This window comes from Lissotriton vulgaris, chromosome 3_1 (assembly GCF_964263255.1).
Source record: "Lissotriton vulgaris chromosome 3_1, aLisVul1.2, whole genome shotgun sequence".
In the NCBI taxonomy this organism is placed as follows: Eukaryota; Metazoa; Chordata; class Amphibia; order Caudata; family Salamandridae; genus Lissotriton; species Lissotriton vulgaris.
In genome coordinates, this window is record NC_141689.1 from 301,141,571 (window position 1) to 301,165,697 (window position 24,127).

The window sequence follows — 24,127 nt, forward strand, 5'->3', positions numbered from 1 at the left end:
AGAAGGGCTCTGAACGTGATTCGGCCAGAAAAAGTACGACCTGTACGCGTGTTCTCTGCCTGACTCATACAGCTGTACGAGCGAGCAAGTACGATGCGAGAAACGCAAAATCACCAACCGAATCGTTTCCAGGTCCGAACCGCTCCATTCGCCTCATCCGTAAGCAAACTGTGCTGTGCAATGGAAGCGATTTTCGACCGAGCCAGTACGATGCACACATCAGACAGCCGGATCGAGCCGAAGTTTCTGACTCGCAAAACGTCCGGGAAGCTGCCTTTGGCGCGTCAGACCCCCCGTCACCCGCAGCCTTACGACTCGGACACAGGGGAAGACCCAAGGGTCTCCCCAACAAAGGCATGTACGGTGCGGATGACACCGACACGTACCCACTGTAGGGGGCGCCCTTGTGCGAGACGTACCCATTCAGTCAATGGGAGCCCATGTACGCATCGTACAACCAGCTTCCATTGACATCTATGGGAGTCCGACCGAACCAAGTCCGGCAGCATGCAGCCGCATCAAACTTGCTCGGTCGGGCTCCAGGAGTCCGGCTCGGTCGGAAAACACTCCGGTTCCGACTCGGTCGGAGAGCTTTCCGACCCAGTTCAGAACTGGCCTCTTAGTTGTTTTTCCCAATGTTTTTTTTTTCTTCTGTCTCAGAATATGGGCAACAAGAATTATCTTTGAAGATTCGTGAGTGAATGTGCTTATTGTGATAACTTCAAATATCTTTAGAGAATTGAAGGGCACATGCCTGATATCGAATAAAGAGATCTAGTCTAAAAAGATCCTGACGAAAGCAAGTAAACCTAGTAGGGTAAGAATGGCTGAAAAATATTAATCACCATTGTAAGATGTGAAGGATCAGTGATATTTACTCCACTCATCTCCTTTGTTTTTAACCTTACCCCTAACCCAAACACACGTTAAAAGTTTGTTTTTCGAAGTAGGAGGTGATTTTAATCACCACTTCACAAATCCCACCTAATTATAGTTACTCTCCCTCATGGTGAAGGTGTTACCTACCTGGGCCATCCTCATGACCAGGTAGGGGACCTGATAATAAAGCTAACCACTAGGACACAACAGTAAAGAAGATATACACCACTGGCTGAAAATAGTGGGTGAGGGTCTCCAAAACCTTTCTAGAGAGACTCTGGAATTAGAATTGTGGGTTTCACTCTCCTTTCATTGACTTGGGATCAAGAGTATAATCATCCCAGGGGTCATCCTGAGACTCAAGATCAAAAGGGGCAGCATAAGGATATAAAGGCTAGGAAGGACTATCCTCCCAAGTGATGAATGTGGGTGACCTTGCAGAGGAGAAGGTGACGGAAGTGAAAGACGAGAGGAGGGAGGTGGTGGTGGTTGAGGGGAGGAGAACAGGGGTATAGGTGGGAGCGTACTGGTGCCACGATACTTGAGCTTGCTGGCATTGGCTGGTGGGTTGTGCTCTAAAGTGAGAGTCTCCCCAAAAGTCAGCATCCTCTTGTGCGGTGAAAGTTTTTGAAGACTTGGGAGAAGACTGAGTGGGCATCCTCCTGGTCTGCAGATGGATCAGGATTCGCTTCTGCTTGGCACTGAGTTCTTGTTGCAGACTCTGCAAGATCGTTTGCTCTTGGGTGTTGGAGGCCTCAGAGGATGGAGCTTTGGGCATCAGCCTCTTCGGTGCCATAGATGGTTTCTGGCCTGCCAAATCGATGGTGTCTGTGGCCCTAATGAATTTGAAGGGACCACGGTCAGCTTTGAGGTCTGTTTCGGTTTCAGTGCCGAGGGTGCACTCGACGTAGCGGATGTCATCAGCACTAGAGGCTGGGTCTTCGGCTGTAGTTTTGAAGGCCTTCAGGAAGTGGCGGACCGGAAGCTCTGCTTCTGCATTGGATGCCCGATTCCCACGAGGGAGGGGCTCGGCCTGAGAGATGTGTTGGGACAGGGGTAAAGAGGGGGAGGTACTCACAGTTAATGTTTTTTTCCAGTGGACTTTGACAAGCTAAGTTTCTTCTGACTCGAAGTGTGAGCTCAACTAAAGCGGACGGCCTGCTCTCTTGAGGTCTCCGGTTGTTATTCCTTCTCAAAACTGGAGTCCCCGAAGGACATGCAGGAGGCCTCGTCATGCTCCAGGAACAAAAATGGGTGCAAACCTGTTGGAGGTCTGCACAGGGATCTTTCCTCTATACTGTGAGCAGTAGGGGTTCTTTCTATTATGATGACCGCATTCTGGAGAGCCAAAGATGGAGGTTGATTGCCCAACTGGTGTCAAGAAGAGTCTGGTAGCCTACCCCAACAAAGGTCGTGATGACTTTGAAAAATCTGCAGACAATGGTATAATTTTTCCTTCGTATTTGGAGATGTTCGACAGTGAGTGAGAGTGAGACAAACATCGAGAGTCATCGACTGGAATACTGTTCGATACAGTCGAACCAGACAGCGGGAAAAAAAATACAATCTAACAATGCAATAGATGCCCATGTGCATTACCAGTAATAGGCAGCGTCACTATACCTTGTTACTTGAAGCCTTCTTTCAAGAAAAACAAGTTGTACAAGTCCGAGCCCAATACTACATGGCAGACTACATGGCAGGAGTATGTACAGTATGTATATCTACTGTTACACATACCACAAACTCATTATGCCTTAATATGTATTAACAATCCAACTTCACCATTGAATTGGATATTTAATAGTATTATAAATAGTTGTTTTATTATTTTTCCAGTTGGTCCCATTTTTGAGACACATTATTAGTATTTTAAACTGTACTCTGGTTTTATACATTGGACAGCTAAGCCTGCTATGTGAAAATAGCGCTTCAGGCCGTGTCACTGTATGAACATGGTAATATTCATTTTCTACATGTTCCACTTTTAAATATCATGCACCCTACTTTGTGGGCTTACCTTTTCAAGAAGCGCTATTTTAACAGGTCACAATCCAGTTTTAGACTGCCACAGTTAGGTTAGACAGAGTAGGCTTGTAGCCATATGGGCACTTCCACTGTAAGTGCTGCAGTTCACCCCTTGCAAGCCCTCGGTGTCGATTTCTACATTATATACTAGGGAAGTATAGGCAATTTAAATGTGCCAATTAGGAATACACCAGTTTAACCAAGTTTAAAGGTAGAGCACAGCGTCTTTACTCCTGGTTAGCAGGGTAAAGGGCAGAGAGTTCTAAAACCAGCAGAGCAGACATGGTAAAACTCTGGTGTGACCAAGCAGAAAAAGGCAGATTTCCTAAGGTGTTTATGCACACTGGACAACTACTGTGAGGATGACCTTTAACTTTTACTCAGCCATACTGGGTCAGATGCAGGTCTACCTTAAGTTTATATTGGATTATTGAAGTTTCTTGTTTTATGCCATTTTTAGATTGGGGGTTTTACCATTTGGTGAAAATCACTGTAATTTCTCAAATCCTAGACAGCGAGCCAAAAGTTGTAAACTACAGTCAGTGTCCTCTTTAGGATTCCAGGCACGTACTGTTGAATTGTCCTAATGCCCATAAGTACTGAAAACTATTGTTGAAGCCTTCAGTCTTGGTCGATGTTTGTTTTACTCTTTTTATAGGTTTAACATATTTTTACTAGGTGATAGAATATGTAATAGTTATTTAAGTAATGTTCTGTAAAGAGTCTTGTCGGGGGGGGGGGGATCTGCAAAAGCCTAGGCCCTACTAGATAACTTACCTGCAACTGTCATCATGTGCCACATTCACCAACACTCATTTAGAGGACAAAAACTCTATAGGATAAAGTTGTACCGTCCAGTGACAATATGTGCTGTTTTATGTTAAACATCTTGTACCCTCTATCAATCAACTTTTAAATACAGGGTTGTATATATTTTGAATAGATATCAAGTACTGCCCAACTCGATGGGCTCAAACTTTGAATATATTGTGCACGGCCACAGTATTTTCAATAAACCTTAAATAAATAAAAAAATATTCTTCTGTGGAACTCTACTAATAAGGAATTGAACTAAAGGCTGTCAGATGTTTTCAAGGTCCTTGTTGGATTAACTTACATGTACCTCAATTTAAAGTCCTTAAATTCTTGTCACCACTTATGACCACTGCAGATGTTTTTACAGATAAGGATGACACAAAATAGCCATGTGTTTTATCAATTCCTGTATTCCAGTTACTCATGTGATAAACAAGACCTGCTCATTCACTTATGCTTGTCTGACCGAAGTGAATGTTCAACCACTCACAGCCTCGGAGAGATGAACGCATTATACACTCTGCATTTTAGCAGGGAGACCCAAAAATCACAAAATTATGTTCACAAATTCATGAAGCACAAAGACAGATGTTAGTCCTTAGGGACTTGGTGATTATGGGCCCGATGTAGGGAAGTTCATTTTACCACTTCTTAAATACCGAATCATACCGATTCGGTATTTAAGAAGTGGTAAAATGGAGGGGGGGGATGTAGGTATTTCAGATTCGGTAAATACCGAATCGTTAAGATTCGGTATTTACCGATTTTGTAAATACCGATTCGGTAATGACCATTGATTCCTATGGGCATTGAAGCCCATAGGAATCAATGGTCATTACCGAATCGGTATTTACCGATTTGGTCATTACCGAATCGGTATTTACCGATTCGGTAATTACCGATTTTTGCAAGGGTGCAGGGGGTGTCACTTTGACACCCTCTAGCACCCTGAATTCAGGCACATTTGCCATGTGGCACAGAGACATGCCCCAGGCCCTAAGGCATGTCTGTCTGTCACATGGCATTGGTGTGCATGCACACATGTGCATGCACGCCTGGATTCGGTATTTTACCACCCAATTGGATTGGGTGGTAAAATACCGAATCGGTAAGGCCTGTGGGACTCAAAAGAGTCCCACCTACATCTCCAATTTACCGAATCGGTAAAAATACTGATTCGGTATTTTACCGATTCGGTAAATTTACCGATTCTGTATTTTACCGAATGGGTAAATTTACCGAATCAGTAAAATAGGTCACCTACATCAGGAATGACCATTTACCGGTCGGTAACGGCCGAAATCGGCCGTTACCGGTCGGTAAATGGACACCTACATCGGGCCCTTGGTGACTGGATGATAAAGTAAACTGACTGTTACAGAACTGCATGGGGAAGATTGTAGAGAGAGAGAAAGGTTATAGGGTGGAGCTGGAGAACATTTCACATACAGTGAGTTTTCAGGAGTATTTGTAGATCTTGTCCAGTGTTGTATGCCAGTTAGCATGAATCAGCTTCTTTGTGGGGGATGAGAAATTAAAGAATTGGGGTACAGTGAGAAATAAACCATGCCTGAGCAAGGAAGAGTCTGCCAGAATTATGTTGAGAGGTGCTGTAGGACAAAGAATACAGAGGTCCTAATATGGGAATATCAGAAGTGATGAAATCGTAACATAGCTTCTCTCTGAATAGCATATGCAACCTGGACCATCCTAACTGTTAATAGATCTGTTCTTCTTTTTCCCATTCTGTTACAGTATGTTACCACCTGGGTTAATCTTTTTTCTTCGTCTCCTTACCTTCATAATTCACAACCATTGCTTCTCATCTTACCATATTTTTCTCACTCTTCTCCTTTTATATTTGATGACATTGTATTAGCTATTCTTTTTCTTTGAATCTATCTTTATTGTTTTACTACTTCTTCAAAATTAAGTAATTTTATTTTAGGATGTCACAATTTAAATATTTAAATTGGTAAAACTAAGTTTTGAGCATCTTCTAAATATCAACGTCATATTATTTATTTTTTATCATCATGTTACAAGATATTACACTTGTGTCTAAGTTTGTTTGCAAAATTGTCTAGGATCTCATTTTCTGGTGATCCTCATCTTGGTTCTTAAAGCTTCTCACCTGTTTACGTTCTCAGTAAGTATATTAACACATGTTCACTACTACTCACTTTCCACCTTCTAGAGCTTGGTTCTAAGCCAATCATGCAATTAAGAGCAAATCACTGACTTTCTGTGCTTCAGATTGTACATATGTGTAATGTTATGAAAGTAATTCATGATAGCGGATAAGTATGATTTTTAATTATGGAGGAACATACACACAGTGTGCGCTAGGGAACCTCGCCTGCTATTAACACTCTTCCAATGTAGAATATTTCTGTTTTCCATTTCTAAAGCGATAAACTGCTATAATGGTTACTGTAGATACTTTTTAGCACATAGACTACAACTGAGGTGAATATTAATTGAAATTGGCATAAACCACCACAGCTTATATATTTCTAAAGTCTTGCACATCGGTAAATAGTGCTGTACATAAATGCAGTTGCTGTATTATGCCCTTTCTTTACAGTCAATGGCCATGTTAAAGTACCAATCATTAGAAGAGATTATCCAGCAAAAACAAAGTTTAAGCAGTCAACAGCTGAAAGGGGAATTACATGTATTGGAATAAAACTGAATGGGTAGGACTTACGTTCAGCTTTGTCAGGTACTTGTAGGAGAACCAACCATCAAGAGATAAACAACCTAATTTCTAAACATATAAACTCTTTTATTACCCACTAGCACATACAAAACAGGGGTTATAGAAGTTCTGCAGCATAAATCAAACTCAAAAAATAGTTCTTACCTATATAATTAGGAGCAACAGCAGCATATGAGAATAAAAATAAACGTTTAAGTCGTTTAGGACTCTGAATATGATGAATTATCCCACTGACGATCTGTGAAAGGAACAACATGTCAATGTAGAAAAGAAATAAAGTGTATCAAAATACAAAGAGAAAACAACTTGAGATTAAACCATGGAGTAAAGAGATAAACAACGTGGTTTAGGACGGACACAGTACTTTAAACAGTAACAGTATTTTAAGGTTCATTTATATGGATCTATTCTCAGAACAACCCAAATTACGAACTACTACAAAGGAACATTTTGAGAGAGCAATAGCTGGTTGGTAGACCATACTGCCAGTTTGGCCAGCACGTTTTAAGACCATTCTTAGGGATATTGTCTATCTGTATCACACTGCTCTCTCCCTACAAATATAAGTTACATGGCTACTGAATTTTACAAAAAGCCATCGTAAATTGGCACTGGAAATACACCATGGGTGAAGAGTTTAAATGTGACTTGTGGCATGCTATGTATATTTACACTATAACGAAGATTTTCCAAAAGCGGATTGTCAATGTGTAGGAAAAAGCGTTTATCCCTATGAGGTAGTCTAACTATAAATACAAGTTTATTCTCATAATTTTGCCTGGAAAATAATAAAAACTGGTATAAAAGTTAATTTTCACTTTTTATCAAAAATGTAGTTCAGTAGTTAAAGTAACTTTTAAAAAGTACACTTTGCACTGCCTGAACGACAAGCACAATTTAACCAACTCTCCTGACATATCTTTCTCCTAATGGATGAAATTAGCAATTCAATTAGGCATTACGTGTTTTGAGCAAGAAGATCCCACAAGTGGATCATCCACAGACGTCCCTCAGTTGTTTGCATCTACAAAGGGGAAGCAATTCCCAGATCATGAAGAGTGAAAGCTTCCTCATTTCCCTAGAGACGGATCAGGGTGGAGACTCAGACCTGCTGCGTGGGAAGCCTGACTTCTGCCTTTTTGAATGAGGGGCTTGAGGAACTTTCACAGTTAGGTGTATAAAGAGGTTGAGGTTTGTTGGAATCCAAGGCAGGACTGGGAAAATCCCCATTCACTTGCCAGTGCAATAGATAAAATTGAACATCACTAACTCCTCAGAGAATTCCAAGCCAGGAACACACATTAGATTAAGGAATAAGTCTAAAAAAGACTGCTGGGGAAATAAACCCAAAGGTCTCTAATTGCACACAGACTGGAACTTCTCCAAGGATCAGCTCCGTGACTGCAAGGGACACAAAAGGCTGATGAATGGCTCCATCCTAGTTACCCGGAATCATAATTTTCCGACTCAGCACAAAGGTAAAATCACACACTGTTTCCCACACAGCCATGATCTTTTTCCAAAATTGAATTTGTTTTGAGCACAACCAAAGGGTATGTCTGAAATCTCTTTCTGCCCACGTGAATCAATATGGATTGCACCTATCTTCCTTAGGCTAACCCTCTGGTAGTATGACCTCTATAATATTTTTAGATGTATTAATCAGAGTCCTGTCGTCATCACAACTTTCCTGGGATATTGCAAGGTCTTGTTCCATTCTGACTCATCTAGGGTTCCAAGGCCCCCTTTCCATGTGACCTTCAATGTGTCTATAATTTTGGGAACATTATTAACTAACATTGCATAAATCAACAATACTGACCTAACAGATTGCTGCCGCTCATCCCTCATTTGCTCCTCCCCAAACAATCAGGCTTTGTCCCAGGTAGGTCAAACTTGTGAAATGTCCATATACACACTGCAACCAGGCATCATATAGACCTAACACTATGGCAAGCGGTGGGCGCTCTTCATGGATGCTAAAAAGGTGTTTGATTCCTTAGATTCAATGCTTATATTGGAAGTGCTAAGAAGGACGGAGTAGGGGATGGTAGACTCTGAGCTCATTCTGAGCCCACTGTCCAAATTTGTATAAACAGATTCATTTTGGATCCCATATCAAGCAATAAGCACCTGAACCAGCCTCCAATTAAAGGAAGGTTTTTAACCCCAACCATATGGCTCTTAGCTCCTGAAATTTGATATAGAGCCAGGTCTCCACCAAAGACCTAAGGCCTCTGATCTCCATCTCTCCCAGATGGTCACCCCAACCCAGAAGCGATGCATCCCCCCTATTTCGTTATAGAAATATCACCTGGCAGACTTGTTTCACGATCCATTTTACAAACAGGTATTTAGAACACTATCACCCGGTGAGTTGACTGGGACACCACAGAGTTTTTAACATTTTTGACACTGAGAATGTTATGTTTGTTCACGATTTATCACTGATGCCTTCTAAGGGCTTGCGGTTCAGCATTAATATTACACAGATGAAGAGTCTGCAGAAATGAGAGACCACTTATCTGTTAAAAGTACATGGAACTATTCCTTGCAGGCTTTCTTTCATAAAAACATTGCACCAGTTTAGCTTTGAGGGTTGTGACAGTTTCTGTCTATGTGTATAGAGTGGTGTGGTTTCTAGACTAATTTGGTCTTTGGTGTTAGTTGTGTAACTTAACAATAACTATGTGTACATATATGATGTTTTTTTTTAATATAATATGCGTATTTATAAACATCCTTGTGTTATGTCCTGAGGAGGCCCTAAAGGAAGGGGCCGAAATGCATCAACCATTTCATTACAAGGAGTTCCTCAAACCATAACAAGAATATATCTAAGGATATAATCACCTATGAACCCTTGGGACTAAGCATTGCTGATATTTCCCTGCATGGTTCCGGTTTGCTGGACTGATGGAACTACCATAAGGTGGGATCATTTCTGCAAATGACTAAGACACCTATAAATTAAAGTAGATGACAAGGTCTGTTTATTAATCTGTTAAGGAACACTGTTTGCGCACAAAACGTTATGTATTTATAAAAGTATTATTGTACTTATTGATTAATTGTACATGATGTGGAAGGGTTTGATACCTGACATAGCTAAATAAAAGCAAACCGAGTTACAATGGCAGATATTTTTCACTCCGGTGGTGAGCAGTGCCACTATAGATGAACCCACTCTTTTTCTCCATCGGTCACCACTGTCAGCTCTAGGTGAGTAAGGGAGAGGTTCTGCCACTGAACCATTCTGTAGGATGATGGCTCTGTATATGGTATACCTCTAAATGGTTGTACTGTGCACAGAATCCAGAAATTCCCCCAGAAGTGTACACGGCTCAATACAAACCCAAAGTGCTCTTTGTGTGGTAGTATGGGTGAGCAGCCTTAGGCCTAACACAGTGTGTAAGACATTTGCTCTGCACACAATGACCAATACTTTACACACAAAGTACTGGTTTTGGCAAATGTACCAACTTTGAAGGAGGATCAACAAGAAACGACTGATCAACCATTTATTTCATGTGGGGGGAAGGAGAAGTCTTTTGTCTAATCAAATTAACATGACCAGAAGGATAGGGTGGTTGGACACGTCTAGAAAAATAATACAGGGTGACTGTGTGATGATAAATTTAAATCACAAATCTGTAGATAGATCCCTCTTAGCTCAGCTACTTAAAGCTCTACCCAAGGGCACACAGATCACAGTATTACTGCTGGAATATTTCTATAACCACCTTTACCTGCTGACTGAAGAACGGAGAGGCCAACCTAGGGGTGGCTCAATATGGTTAGATCCAACAGGAAATGCTGGTGCTCCAAGGTTGCGACTTGAAAACCGATTCACCCCCCTCTCTGACCAGGAAGCATGTGATTGACTACCCCCAGATGATATTAACTTCATAGAGGGCTGCAACAGACCGGATATTCTGGATCCCGACACTCAAGGAAATCCTCAAATTACTGATACGCAGGAGGCGGTAAATAAACACTTTCTTTAATTAGCATCTTAGAATGTGGCAGGCATTGCACAAAAATGAGGTAATGAACATTGGCAAAAACTTTGGCAAGACCAGGATATCATATGTTTACAGGAGATGTGGTCAGCAGAACCCATTTTAGGTCTTGCTGAGCCAATGTGCATGCGTTGCTCTGCGAGAGTTAAGTAAGGGGCTTTCAAAAGTGCTCCCAAAGCCTGCAGGCAGATGAGGTACAGTGCATGTGCGCCGAGCGTGAGCACCATTTGTCAGCCTGCAGCCTTTGGGAGCACTTTCGCGGCCGCTTTGATTTTCTCAGTGAGCCGCGTGGCCAATGAGAACATCAAAGCGGCCGTGACAGTGATCACAACATTTAACTAATTGGAACCCCCTCTTGTTTGGGTCAGCCATCTGCTCAGCAGCTATCACTACCTTTGACAAATAAACACATTATTTCTTGTTTATTTTGAGACATGGAGAGATTACGCCATTTGCCCAGAATCACAAGATGTTGAGCGGCGCCGAGAGTCTAACATGCTGATCCAGTCTCAAAGTCGGCAGCTCTGTTCGTTAGGCCATACTCCCTCGTTCAGTTGCTACTCCTTTTATCTGTCTGGAGATGCTTACAAACCTTACAGAAATGTCGGACTTCAGACTACAAGCAGAAAAAGTGCCTTGAATGCGTGGGTATTAGATAAAATCGTTCTTCCAAGGGTCTCAAATAATATATTCTTGAGCAGGGATAGGAAGGGTACTGCAAGGGCTTTCTGGAAGTTATGCCTGGAGCGAGCGCATGTTGTACGGAAATCATACTTAGCCGGTAGCAAAACGGAGGTCAGGAGACGGGGGTCATTCACTGTACTAAGGCAGTCTATCAGCCTTGTCAGGCGCTTTGCCCCAGCTCCACGTCACCTCTGAACTTCCGTCTCCTATTTTTAAGGTAGCTTTGATATAGTGCGAAGTCCTAAACTAAGGACATTATAGCGCTTTACATGAGCCCCAGACTACTTGAAAGCATTTTTTATTTTGAGACATGGAGAGTTTACGCCGTTTGCCCAGAATCACAAGATGTTGAGCGGAGCAGTGAGTTCAACATGCTGTCCCAGTTCCAAAGTCTGCAGCTCTGCTCGTTAGGCCATAATCCCTGGTTCAGTTGCTCCTCCTTTTACACAACCACACACAACCACCACAACCACACACACAACCACACACAACCACAACCACACACAACCACAACCACACACAACCACCACAACCACACACACACACACACACCCACACACACACAACCACACACAAAACCAACACACAACCACAACCACAAAAACCCCACATACAACCACACACAACCGCAACCACACACACACCCACAACCATACATACAGCCACAAACACACAACCACTCACACAACCACACACACAACCACTCACACAACCACACATACAGCCACAAACGCAACCACAGCCACAACCACAGCCAGCCACAACCAGTCACACACAACCCCACACACCACACACATACAACCACTCACACTACACACATACAACCACACACATACAACCACACACACAGAGCCACACACAGAGCCACACAGAGCCACACACGCAACCACAGAGAGCCACACACGCAACCATAGAGTCACACACGGAACCACACAGAGCCACACACGCAACCACACAGAGCCACACACGCAACCACAACCACACACACAACCACACACAGCACAGAGCCACAACCACACAGAGAGCCACACACACAACCCCACGCACAACCACACAATAACCACACACACAACTAAAACCACACACACAGACCCACAACCACACACACACAACCCCACAAACAACCACACACAACCACACACACACCGACACCCACACAACCACACCCACACACTACTACACACAACCACACAACCACACCCCCACAACAGACACAACCACACACACAACCACACACAAACAACCACAAGCACACACACACAACCACATACACACGCACAACCACCAGCACACACACAACCACCAGCACACACACAGCCACAAGCACACACACACCCACACAAGCAACCACAAACACACACAACCCCCCACACACAACCACACACACAGCCACACAGTCAGTGCACACTTTCAACAGGCACAGACACCATCAGTTGTCAGTGCACGCTTTCACCGGACACAAACACCACCAGCCGTCAGACGATTTCACCGGGCACAAACACCACCAGCCTTCAGTCCACGCTTCCACCAGGCACACACACCACCGGCCGGCAGTGCACACTTCCATCAGGCATATACCACCAGCCGTCAGTGCACGCTTTCACCAGGCACACACACCACCAGCCGTCAGTGCACGCTTCCACCAGGCACACACACCACCGGCCGGCAGTGCATACTTCCATCAGGCCACCAGCCATCAGTGCACAATTTCTACAGGCGCACACACACCACCAGCCATCAGTGCACACATCAATTGTTAACGCATCTACAATTAAATATTGTAGCAACTGCAGGATGGCGCACTTTACTTTTAAACATATTCATCTAAAGCGCAGCATGCCACCATTGCTACAAAAATAAATACACTTTTTTTGGCCTACTATTTATAGACTTTTGTTGCAATTGGTGTTGCAATATTTAGCAATGCCAATAGCTCAAACTTAATTAATGCGAGACCTATTGCATTGCAAATGCTTATTGTAAATGGTTATCGCTCTTTTCAGACAGTGGCCACACCATCAGTATCAGGGAGGGCCAAGGGGAGCTCCTAACTTTAATACCCAACACACTGTCTGTAACAGTAAAAAAATCAGAATGTAAATGCGACCATTTCCATCTGCTCACATCAGAGGTGGCAAATGAAGGCACCTGGCTTTTATTAAATTATTACAGAAATGAGTTCGGGGAAACATGCACCTGGTGGCAGCTGAGTTGAATAGGGCAATAGATAAAATTACAAACCTCACAAAAAATTAGGTTTTCAATATTATTTGGGTGGGGGATTTTAACAAACATCCCTGTAAGGTGAGTACAATCAAGACCGTGTTTGTGATATGGTATGGTAGACACTGTGGGAAACCTAATATATCATTTAAAGCATAGTGAATATGGAAATTGTCTAAATAGGACCCTATTCACCAGGAATATGGAAATAGTTAAGAATTCGAATTCACCAATAGGCCACTTATGGAAAAGCTTTTGGCGAAATGGTTATGAATCAACGATTTATTTTATCTTAGTCACTAATCCCCATAGTAACAAGGTCATTCATGTAGAAAATCGAATTACAATTTGTTGTGATCATGCCATCTTAAGTTTACAGTTAATTTTGGCCACGAGCGAGGGGATCCAGCTCCGGGAAAATTGGAACCCCCAACTTGGGCAGGAAAAAATGGCTTCCAACTAAACTGGCCCAATTTGACAAGCGTAAGCTAGTCCCCGAAATCGTATTGACTATCCAGGACAATATCTTTAATTGTCTCGATTCTTGCCCAGTGGCATTGGTGTCCTGGTACAGAGACCTCCTAGAAAAAGTAAAATTGGCATTTACCAGTTCTAAATCTGCAAACTCTGTACCAGGCAAGCACTGGTTGGACTCCCCCAGCACACAATCTAGAAAATGTAAATGTCCAGTATTTGTAAAGCGCAAACAATTACCTGAAGGTGTCAAGGCGCTGGGGGCCATCAGGAAGATGAAGCGAGCTATTGCCCAGAGTCACATGGTGCTGGGCGGATCAGCCACCGGTGCTGGGGATCGAACTGTTATCTGTTAACCCCCAGGTTCCGGTGTCAGTCACCCTGGCAGCTGTGCCACACCTCTTTCCGCTCATCACAGCCCTGAAAGTCCAACCCAGAAATGCGGAACACACAAGATCATTAAACACGGATTATAAGCTAGGCAGAAGCAAAAGGGAAAGGGCTAGAAAGGAGGAGACCTGGGCGGAAGTTGAATATGCAACAAATATGGGAAACAGCAGAGAATTCTAGAATAGAATTAATGCACCTTGTTTTAAAATCATAAGGACCACACACTGGATAACAATGTAGATGAAGTAGCATGAGTGGCACACCTTTAAAACATCTTTGCCTCGAGGACTCCTTCTGTGACACCACATATTAACATAGATCCCAACCTACAGGATATTTTGTCTTTCTCACTCATTGAAGTGAGAAGAGGGCTGATGGTGTGGGCCCTGGAAAGGTTCCAGGCCCTGATGGGGTCCTGATAGATTTATTCCAAGCTAAACTAAGATCTGTGGGTCCCTCTATTAATGAATGTCTTTAATAAGATTGCCATAGCCGGACCCAGGCCTTCATGGACAACTAGCGTAATTCTCCTGATTCACAAAAAAGGGTGATGGGGAAACCCAAAGAACTATAGGCCAATTTCCTATCTGGGTACAACAGTAAAACTCATGGGCCGACTCCTCCTGTTTAGGTTGAAAGGGTGGGTCCAGGAGAAGAACATCCTAATCCAGGCGCAGTACAGCTTCCAGCTGGGAAAGGGCACTATAGACCAGTGTCTGAACCTATCGATAATTATAGATAAATATACCAGAGTGAAGGGTGGGAAAATGTATATGGCTTTTATGGATCTTTCATCAGCATTTGATTGTGTGGTCCACTCTAAGCTATGACACATAATGGAAATCGATGTGGGAGGGTATACTCAGACGTGAGTCGCTTGCTCATTGCACCATCAGGATTCAAGCAAGCCAGGCCGACGACTGCTGAAATGCCAGAAACCGGTCCCCGGAAGCTTGTCTCCTTCCCAGTATAAGAATTGGCTTGGTAGTTTGGTTTGCCCTATTCCCATCATGCACTGGGACAAGAACAGACTAATTTGCATGTAGCCAGGTTCTGAGCTGGGATGGTGCAGTGAGCTAAAAAACGGTGATGGATCGAGCCCTGATCTCTTGACTGGGTAGGAGTATTCTGCATCATTCAGAAACTCTGTCCATCACCACCCCCTTTTCCAAAATCGGAGATGGAGTTCGAGCCAGCCATTATTAATCTAAGCGTTGGCATATAATGGAGGAGATGGGGATCGAGCCAGCCATAATTAATTTCGTCCGACAACTATACTCAAGCGCTACGGCATGTGTCGGCTTTGCTAAAAATGGGGAATGCACCCGCCCATTTAAGATCACCAGGGGGTATGGCAGGGATCCGTCCACGTCCATTCCTGTTTTCTATCTATACCAACTGTGTTGAGGACGCCCTCCTGGGTGCAGCCCAGGACTTCCCTGTGTTTGATACACACCTGTTACCAATACTGGCCTACGCCGACGATGCAGTGTTGATTGCAAGAACAGGGCTAGCCCTCCAATGCCTCATAACAACATAGGTTGCTTTCATGGACTCATTAGGTTTCAAAGTCAATCAAACCAAATCATTTGCTATTATAGCAGGGGCTGGTAAACGAGATAAACTCCCGTACCTCCATATGGAATCTAGAAGAATTGAAGAGGTAGACACCTTTCCTTATTTGGGGGTTCTTTTTGATAAAAGTCAAACATGGTCAAATTTGGTGGGGGGAAGGATTTTAGGAACGGAGAGGAGCCCGACAGCAATTAAATCATTCTCCATTAAGGTTGGGCGCCAGATCACAAGTCCCTAGAAAAACATTTATCAGGCCAAGACAAATGCAGCAGCAATATATGGGGCAAGTGTCTGGGGTATGGCGCCTATGGACTCGCTCCAAATTATTAAATACAGATTTCTTACGTCCCTACTGTCTCTTGCGTCTTCCTTTTCCAACTACATTTTACATACTGAATTAGGCCTGCCCTACATTTTAAATTCAATCAGGTTAGCCCCGATCCTACTGTGGTTTTCCATTTGGCGGATGGATACAGTGAATCTAACCCAACATATAATACGAAATTGTCCAAAACTGGAAAACGATACCAGGATTAGACGGCTGAATTAATTGGAATAAGCGCTCACTGATAGTGGGCTTGCTGACCTATTTAAGGGCCCAATTGCATGTAGAAAGGTTTTGAAACAAAAGCCAATTAACACTTTTATGCTGAGGGAAGAATACAAACGATTGGAAAAAAATTATCACAGACAAACAGCCCTCGCATATCAAATAAACCTGCCGCTGACAGAGGGAGGGTACTAGCGAACATCAATAAATAAACAGCATAAATTTATACTATTGAGATTTCGTATGAATCTGAAACAACTGATGTTCAGTCATCCGGTAAGAAGGTTTAAGCACTCAGACCAGAGTTCCTGTCCTTGTGATAACCATTCTCCACAATCTGACTTGCACTTGGTTTTGTTCTGGGGGCTCTATAAGGAAGAAAGAAATGACTACATGGTCCCGATTTCAAAGCGTTACAAATTTAAACAATTTTGGGTTGCATTTTATTTTTTTTAATCTTTGCCTGCACCCTTAGTCTGCTTTTTGGTAGCAACATTATTGTGGGCTTGTATAAAAGAGGAAGCAGTGGGGTTTATAAATGCTGTGGTCTTTTCTTTTTATCAACTAATCTATTCACTAATTCATAGACTATAACAATGACATTTTACATATATTTTATGTGGTAAAGTTGTATAATATACTGTATAATATATCCTGGATTTTCTTTTAGAATATGTTGTTTTTGCAAGACTTAGGATATTTGATACAAAATTTTAGACATGGATTTATGAAATATGAATTGGAATTGTATATTGGTTTTTGTAATTTCCATCTGTGCTTTTAAGATCTCGATCAATTGGATCGAATAAAGAATGTATTGATTGACACAACTCAAAAAGGAGATTCACACCAATTTTATAAAAATAAGCTTTGCTCAAGATTTATTTTTAGAGCAAGATCGTTGCAAAACAAGTAAGTACGTTTCTAAAAAGGAATTCTTTTCAAGTTCAAAAGTGGACACAGTGCAATATTCAGTCTTTGCAATGTTAACCTATGGAGGAAAGCAATAATGCGGTTTTACAGGTAAGAATGGGACTTACAGTTCCAGTCTTTGGGTTGCAGGGTAGGCAGAGGGCAAGGTTCAAGTAAGTACCAACACTGCACCACCAGCTGCAAAGGTGCGGCACACCTCCTTTTCTTCCTAGTTTTCCTGCCCACACTAGGGATGTAAACCATGGGCTGCCATCTGCTGCTAGCAGCAGAGGCTGGGGGTAGCATTACAAAGCCGGCAGGCCTTTGAAGCTCCCCCCTCGAGCACTGTGCCAATCCTGGAGGAGTTGTGACACCTCTGCCAAGAGTGTGCTTTGTTTCTGGTCCCAGAGAGTGGGGGCTCTGGACCCAGGGGTCTAGACCATGTCCGGTGGTGGCAGGCTGCCTAAAACCAGTCTGTGACCACACCAGGGTTAGTCGGTTTTCAGGGGGCACTTCCGAGTAAATTTTTCAATAAATCACACGCTGGCATCAGTATGAGTTTATTGAGAGGAGTAGTTATCAGTTTTCAAGAAACTTGGACCACGGTCCCTGTCCACTTAAATGGCTTTAGAACTTATTGTACACCAGCCATTAGCTCTGCTCGTGGTAGGACTAAACGAGGTTTGTGCACCTATGTCTCAAATATGTGGGATTGCGCTAAAGTAGAAATGGTTCATAATAATATTTATTATCAGATTATAAGGTTTACAATTGATAGTGACTTTTCTTTAGTTTTGGTGAATTTTTATAATAATGTTTCAGATGAAGATATAGACAATGTTTTTAAATCTTTGGGAAGCAACATTAAATCCATACTGGAAGAACATAAAAAAGAAGTCTGTGTTATATGTGAGGCAGGGCAGGGGACTTTAATTGTCCTCTATGCAGTAGAGGAGAGAGAGGAACTTGCGGAGTGATGTTGGACAAGGATATTAGCTTTCACTTTGAGCACACCAAATGTGAGGAATACTTAAATGAAGTTATTTTTGGAAGTGATATGGGCTTTGTTAACAGGCTGATTGGTCACGAGATCCCATTTCTCCCCACTTTTAATGGTAGAGGAGCAAATACAACGATCAACTTTATAATCATGACTGCAAGACACGGGGAAATGATCCAGAAATATAACACACTTGATAATTCACTGAGTGACCATTTTCCCCTTAGTATAGTCTTAAAAGGCAGAGTAAAAGCTACACATAGAAAAGCCATACCCGAAACGCGTGTAGAAAACATTTCTATGGCCACAAAAAATGGATACTCTTTAAAATGGACAAAAGTCGTCCCTGACGATTTCCTATACAAACTTATTAAGAGTACTATCCCTCAAATTTAAGCCTGTACAGATATAAATACCAACGACCCTGACATTATTAAAAATTTCTTAATAATCACTAAGCAAATTGAGAACTTGTTATGGGTTGAACTTAAAGGCGTCAAAAAAGTAAAACAGGGATGGTTTGACACGGCCTGTACTAATGCCTACATACAATTGAAACGTGCCCTACAAGCTACAGTAAAGGATTGTTCCTTAATCGGAGCCTGCAGAAATTCTTATAAGCAGGCGGAGAAAAGAAGACAAGAGGCCTTAAAAAGGAAGCATGGGATTCATTGTGTGAAGCTTCTTTGACTAGAGATTCTTTAGCATTTTGGAAAGTTGTTAATGCCCCGTTCCTGCAACATAACACCACAGCAAGAATTGAAATAGCGATACCCGGGAGGGAGTGGGTAAATCATTTTTCACAATTATATTCTGCTGAGGATAATGCTGCAGAGATAGATTTAGCTGGGCACTCTTTATATTCAAAGAGTAACTCAGCCCTTGATATTTCTGTCATAGAAGTAACGGCCAGCATCAATGCAAGTTTGGGGGCTAAGGCACAGTGGCCGGATGGGGTCCCTGTAGACCTATTCAAAAATAACACAGGCCTTTGGGCACCGATTTTGACACAACTTTTTAATGCCACACTTAAACATGGCTTACTGCCCCTCCTGGTACAAATCATTGATAGTCCCCATATACAAAAAAGGAGACAGGACAAACTGTCAATGTTATCGTCCTATATCACTCCTGGACTCTACTATTAAAATTCTCGGGCGGGTGGTTTTAAACAGATTGCAATGTTGGGCAGACGAAAATAAGATTATCAGCGATTTACAGTATGGTTTTAGAAAAGGGCTCGGCACAATCGAACAATGTTTAAATTTGTACATTTTAACAGAAAAATACACAAAAGCCAAGGCCGGTCGGATGTTTTTAACTTTTGTGGATTTAACTACAGCATTCGACTGTGTGTCGCATAGTAAACTTTGGCTGGTGATGACGAAATTGGGGGTAGAGCCCTCAATCTTTAACTTTCTGCGTGAACTCTAATCTGCTGCAACCGCCAGAATCAGGCACGGGAAAAATGGCGAGTGTACTGACTCCTTTGGCATTGCCAGGGGAGTACGCCAAGGCTGCGTTTAGGCCCCGTTCCTCTTTTGACTCTATATCAATGATGTGGAGAACACTCTTCTGAAGGAATGTAGGGATGTGCGGATGGTGGGGGTAAGACCGATTCCAGCATTGTTGTACGCCGATGATGCCGTCTTGATGGCTAGAACTCCTATGGCGTTGCAGAGGCTAGTTACGTCCTTTGCGGATTTCATGACTGGGCTGGATTTAAGGATAAACTGTACAAAGACTTTCACCATGACCTGTGGTCCGGGTGCGCATAGAAAGAAAAAAGTGATAGTTACTGGCTCTTCCCCAGTCAATTTTTCTGCAACTTTTTCCTATTTAGGAGTTTTGTTTGATCAGACGGGCCTATGGAATACCACAATCGACACCAGAAAACTCTTGTACTGTAAATCCATTATGGCTTTGAAAAATTTTAGGCAAAAAATAGGGAGAAACCCATTGGAGAAATGTTGAATGTGTATAAAGCCACCTGCATGGCAATTGTGACATATGGCGCAGGTTTATGGGGCTATGCAAATGTAACATCTTTACAGACGGTAGAAAATTGCTTTATGAAATATCTTCTAGGAGTACCTAAAAGTGTCTCCACATACGTCTGCCATGTAGAACTTGGAGAACCATACCTAGAGGATATCATAAAGATCGCCCCAATATTATTATGGCACAGAATTTGGATGTCCGACGAGTGTGGGCTAAATCGTTTGATCTTGAATAATGTAGTCAGTTTAGAAAAAAGCAATAAAGTAAAGTGGCTGTGTTACGTGAGGAAATTCCTCACTGACCTGGGTATGGGGAATTACTTCTCCGACCCGTCCGCTCTACGCAACATCTCAAGAAAGGCTTTGAAAGAAAAATGTATGCTTTATCTACATGATCACAGATCAAATGATTGAAATGAAGAAAGTGTCTGTGGTAGCCAATGCACAGATTGTAACTTTAGGAAAAATTCAGCCATATATTAGATTGCAAATGAGTGCCCATGAAAGGTTTTTATTAATTTGTTTCAGATTTAATTTATTGTTTAGATTACTTAGTTTTCCGGTAACGAATGATTGGTCCAAAAATTTGCCTATGTGCCCTTGTGACGATCAGTTAGAGCAGTCGGACATGCATATCCTCTTCTTTTGTAAATTTTATACTATGCCACGTCATAAATGGGTAGTTCCACTATTGAAAATAATGGAAATTAATCGCTGTCGCCCTGCCTTTTTAGCTCTACAGAAATTGGACAATATCTTAACAATCGTATTTATTTCCTCATTTTTTTTTTTTTTTTTTAAATTCTTTATTGTCAGGAATTCAGAAGAGATAGCAGTACGTCATTATGGCATTACAGTAACATAACAGTAGCTCGTTCCCCAAGCGGGGACAGCACGTAACATAGCGCACAATAACAGTTACCGTATATATGCAGGGCCTAGTAAGTGAGGTTAAGAAACAAATATATGTAGCACAAGGCCCAGTGGATCCCCTTCCTCGAAACCCCCTCCCGCCCACATGATTCCAGGGCAGAAGGCTGAGTTTTCTCTTACAGCGCAGGAGCGGGGATTCATAAATATAAAGAAAACCAAACAAAAAACCAAACATTCGTCATCTTGATATCAGAGTCTGTGTACAATCTTCTATACCTTCTCACATGCGCACAAAATCAGCATTGCGTTTAGAGTTTATTTCCTCATTTTTAAAGAATGTTTTTAAATCACGTAAATCAATTGTAACCTAAACTGAGTTGAACAGACCTTTTAGTGCATTGGATGATGGTATGTATTTTTATAATTGTGTTTTTATATGTACTTTTATGGTTATTCTGTCTTAATAACCGAATAAAGAATATTGAGAGGAGTAGCTTGGTAGCAAACACTCCTGTGTTCAGGGAAGACATCATGGTGCTGTGAAACTTGAGTTGTTGAGTTTACAGCCCATGTACTCTCTATGGCTTCCCTGGCACTTAAAATGTTAAGGAATATACCTGAATAATGTAGGGACATATCTGTTCATGCACCTTACCGTAGGGCTTGTAAGACCTGCTAGAGGGGTGGTTTACTTATACCTTCGGCGGTGCTAGTTGGCATCACAAGGCATGCATGCTGCGTTGAGCGCTCCCTAGGGATCCATCTTCAGTCCCAATGCCTTAGATACCCAGGTCCCATTTTCTATGGACTTACAGGTGGCCTGAAGGGGCAATTCTGGAACAGTTTTAGGGAAAGAACACTGGTACAGGGAACCTGGACCGCAGCGACCAAGTGCCCTACAGTCAAAGTTGCATCAAAAAACAGGCAAAAAGCAGGGGGGAGTACTGTAACAGACCCCATTTTCTCACACATTCGTAGTCAAATAACCTTCACTACAGATCTTTTGCAGTCCTTTCCGAAATCTGAACATGGGCAGAGATCCCCTTCATGTTGGGCTCACAGACTTCAGATTCCACTACACAGCCCGCATATGCCACCTGGCATGCTCGGTCAGCAAGATACAGGAGCCCATCAATCTCAACAGCCTCAGAGTCGACCTCATTGAAATCCAGGACAGAAGTTGAATGATCAGGATCATAGCTCAAAGATCAGGATCATAGCCTAAACGTCCTGGACTCTCCTTTCCAGGGGAAAAACACAAAACCAAACCATGTTGAGAATGGCTCAGAAGAAGGGAAGCATCAGAGAGAGTGATGTGCGACTTTGGTATATTGATAGAGAATTCCAAAGATGACAGGAGGTTTGCAGTTGTCTGGAGGAGGTTGACAGCCGCCTTCAACAGTCAGTCATCGAGGCAGGGGAAGACTGGGACCCATGACCTCTGAAGATGTACTGCTACCACTACCATCGCTTTTATTAACACCCCGGGGAGCACAGCAAACTGAAAATGCTCCTGTCCCACCACGAACAGCAGGTAGCCCTGATCGGCCCATAAGACGGTTATATGGAAATAGGCGTCTTTTTGATTCAATGCCACCATCCAGTCTCCTGCATCATGAGCAGACAGGAGTTGGGCCAGAGAGAGCATTTTGAGTTTCTTTTTCCGTAGGAAAGCAAACAAAGGGCCCACTTCTAAAACAGGACGAATGCCTATGTTCTTCTTTGGCACCTAACAGTAACTATCAACTGCCACAACTCACTGCTGGCACAGGGCCACTCTCAATAGCCCCCCCAATAAAGAAGAGGTTGCACAACCTGCTTCAAGATGGACAGATGACCCTCCCTCAGTCGTTCCACAGGATCAACTCCTGCAACTTGTGGATTGGGAACGGGACAATGATCGACCCTCTGACTTAGACCAGTTATGACTTGGAGTCTTTAAGTTCTTGGTGACAGAGTTTCTCCTCGCTGCCATACATGGCCTTAAGGTTTATCAAAGTGCAGTCACTACAGGCCTTGGAGTCAGGACTCGACCCCAGGCTCCACAGGCCAACCTGATAATTATCTGTCACAGACACTTGCTTTTCACAGTCCTTACAAGGTTTAAAATGTGTCGTTTTGAGAGGTGACAATTCCCTTGCACAGTGTATATTTTAGGGTAAATAGGTCTCAGGGTGAGAGGTTGCTCTGGATCAGCGGCGTCACTAGGGGGATGAGGACCGCACCTGGTGACACAATCACATGGGGTGACACCAATCTGGTTATGCCGTAACACAGCTCTGCAGCCTCGCCTCTGCTCTGCTTTATAATCAGGATTAGTGTCTACAAACTGCAAGGACTCCGGAGCAATCAAGGAGAACGGCCTTACGTGCTGGTCGAGCATGCCGACCAGGTATTTGCCAACTCATTCCTACTGCGGCAGCACTCGGAGCAGGCCTAAAATAACTGTACATATATCCGATCAAAACAAAAGTGCTGCACTCTTACGTTTGCCGGCGTCACCCCTCTAGGCCCGTCTGGACGTCACGTCCATCAGGGGGGCGAACTGTCTCGTTAGCACGACGAGGCCATGTTCCCGCACTCGGAGTCTCGCGACCCAGCTGTGCGAGAGTCTTTGCAGATGTCCTCAGGTAGGTGCGGAGTGCGTGCGTGCAGGACCTGGGAGTGGAATGCGAGCAACTCGCGTTAAGGTTAGCAGCAAGATATAAATCAAAATAAATAATAATGAATATTTCTTCAATCGGAAAAGGCACGGCAAATGTAGTAAACCGTCACACTGGGTGTCATCCTGCTGCCTGGAGACTAGAAAAAAATACCACTGTTGTGAAGCTCGGTAGCTTAGATTTTGTTATGGTAAATCCTGGAGGTGGATGTGTAAATAATAAACATTGACAGTTAAACAGATGCATCGCAGTAGCGGATGCACGATTACACGTAACTCAAAATCTATAGCATCTTACCTTTGCTGATCCTCCATTC

At 42.9% G+C, this 24,127-nt stretch overlaps 1 protein-coding gene across 3 annotated transcripts in view; it reads right to left on the bottom strand.

The window, feature by feature from the left end:
* Nucleotides 1-24,127, bottom strand: part of MTMR12 (myotubularin related protein 12) — a 764,164-nt gene that overhangs the window by 370,189 nt on the left and 369,848 nt on the right. For all 3 annotated transcript variants that reach the window (XM_086960496.1, XM_086960495.1, XM_086960494.1), the window contains one exon: nucleotides 6,590-6,683. In XM_086960496.1, coding sequence (XP_086816622.1) covers nucleotides 6,590-6,683 — 94 coding nt within the window. The remainder of the gene's footprint in view (nucleotides 1-6,589; nucleotides 6,684-24,127) is intronic.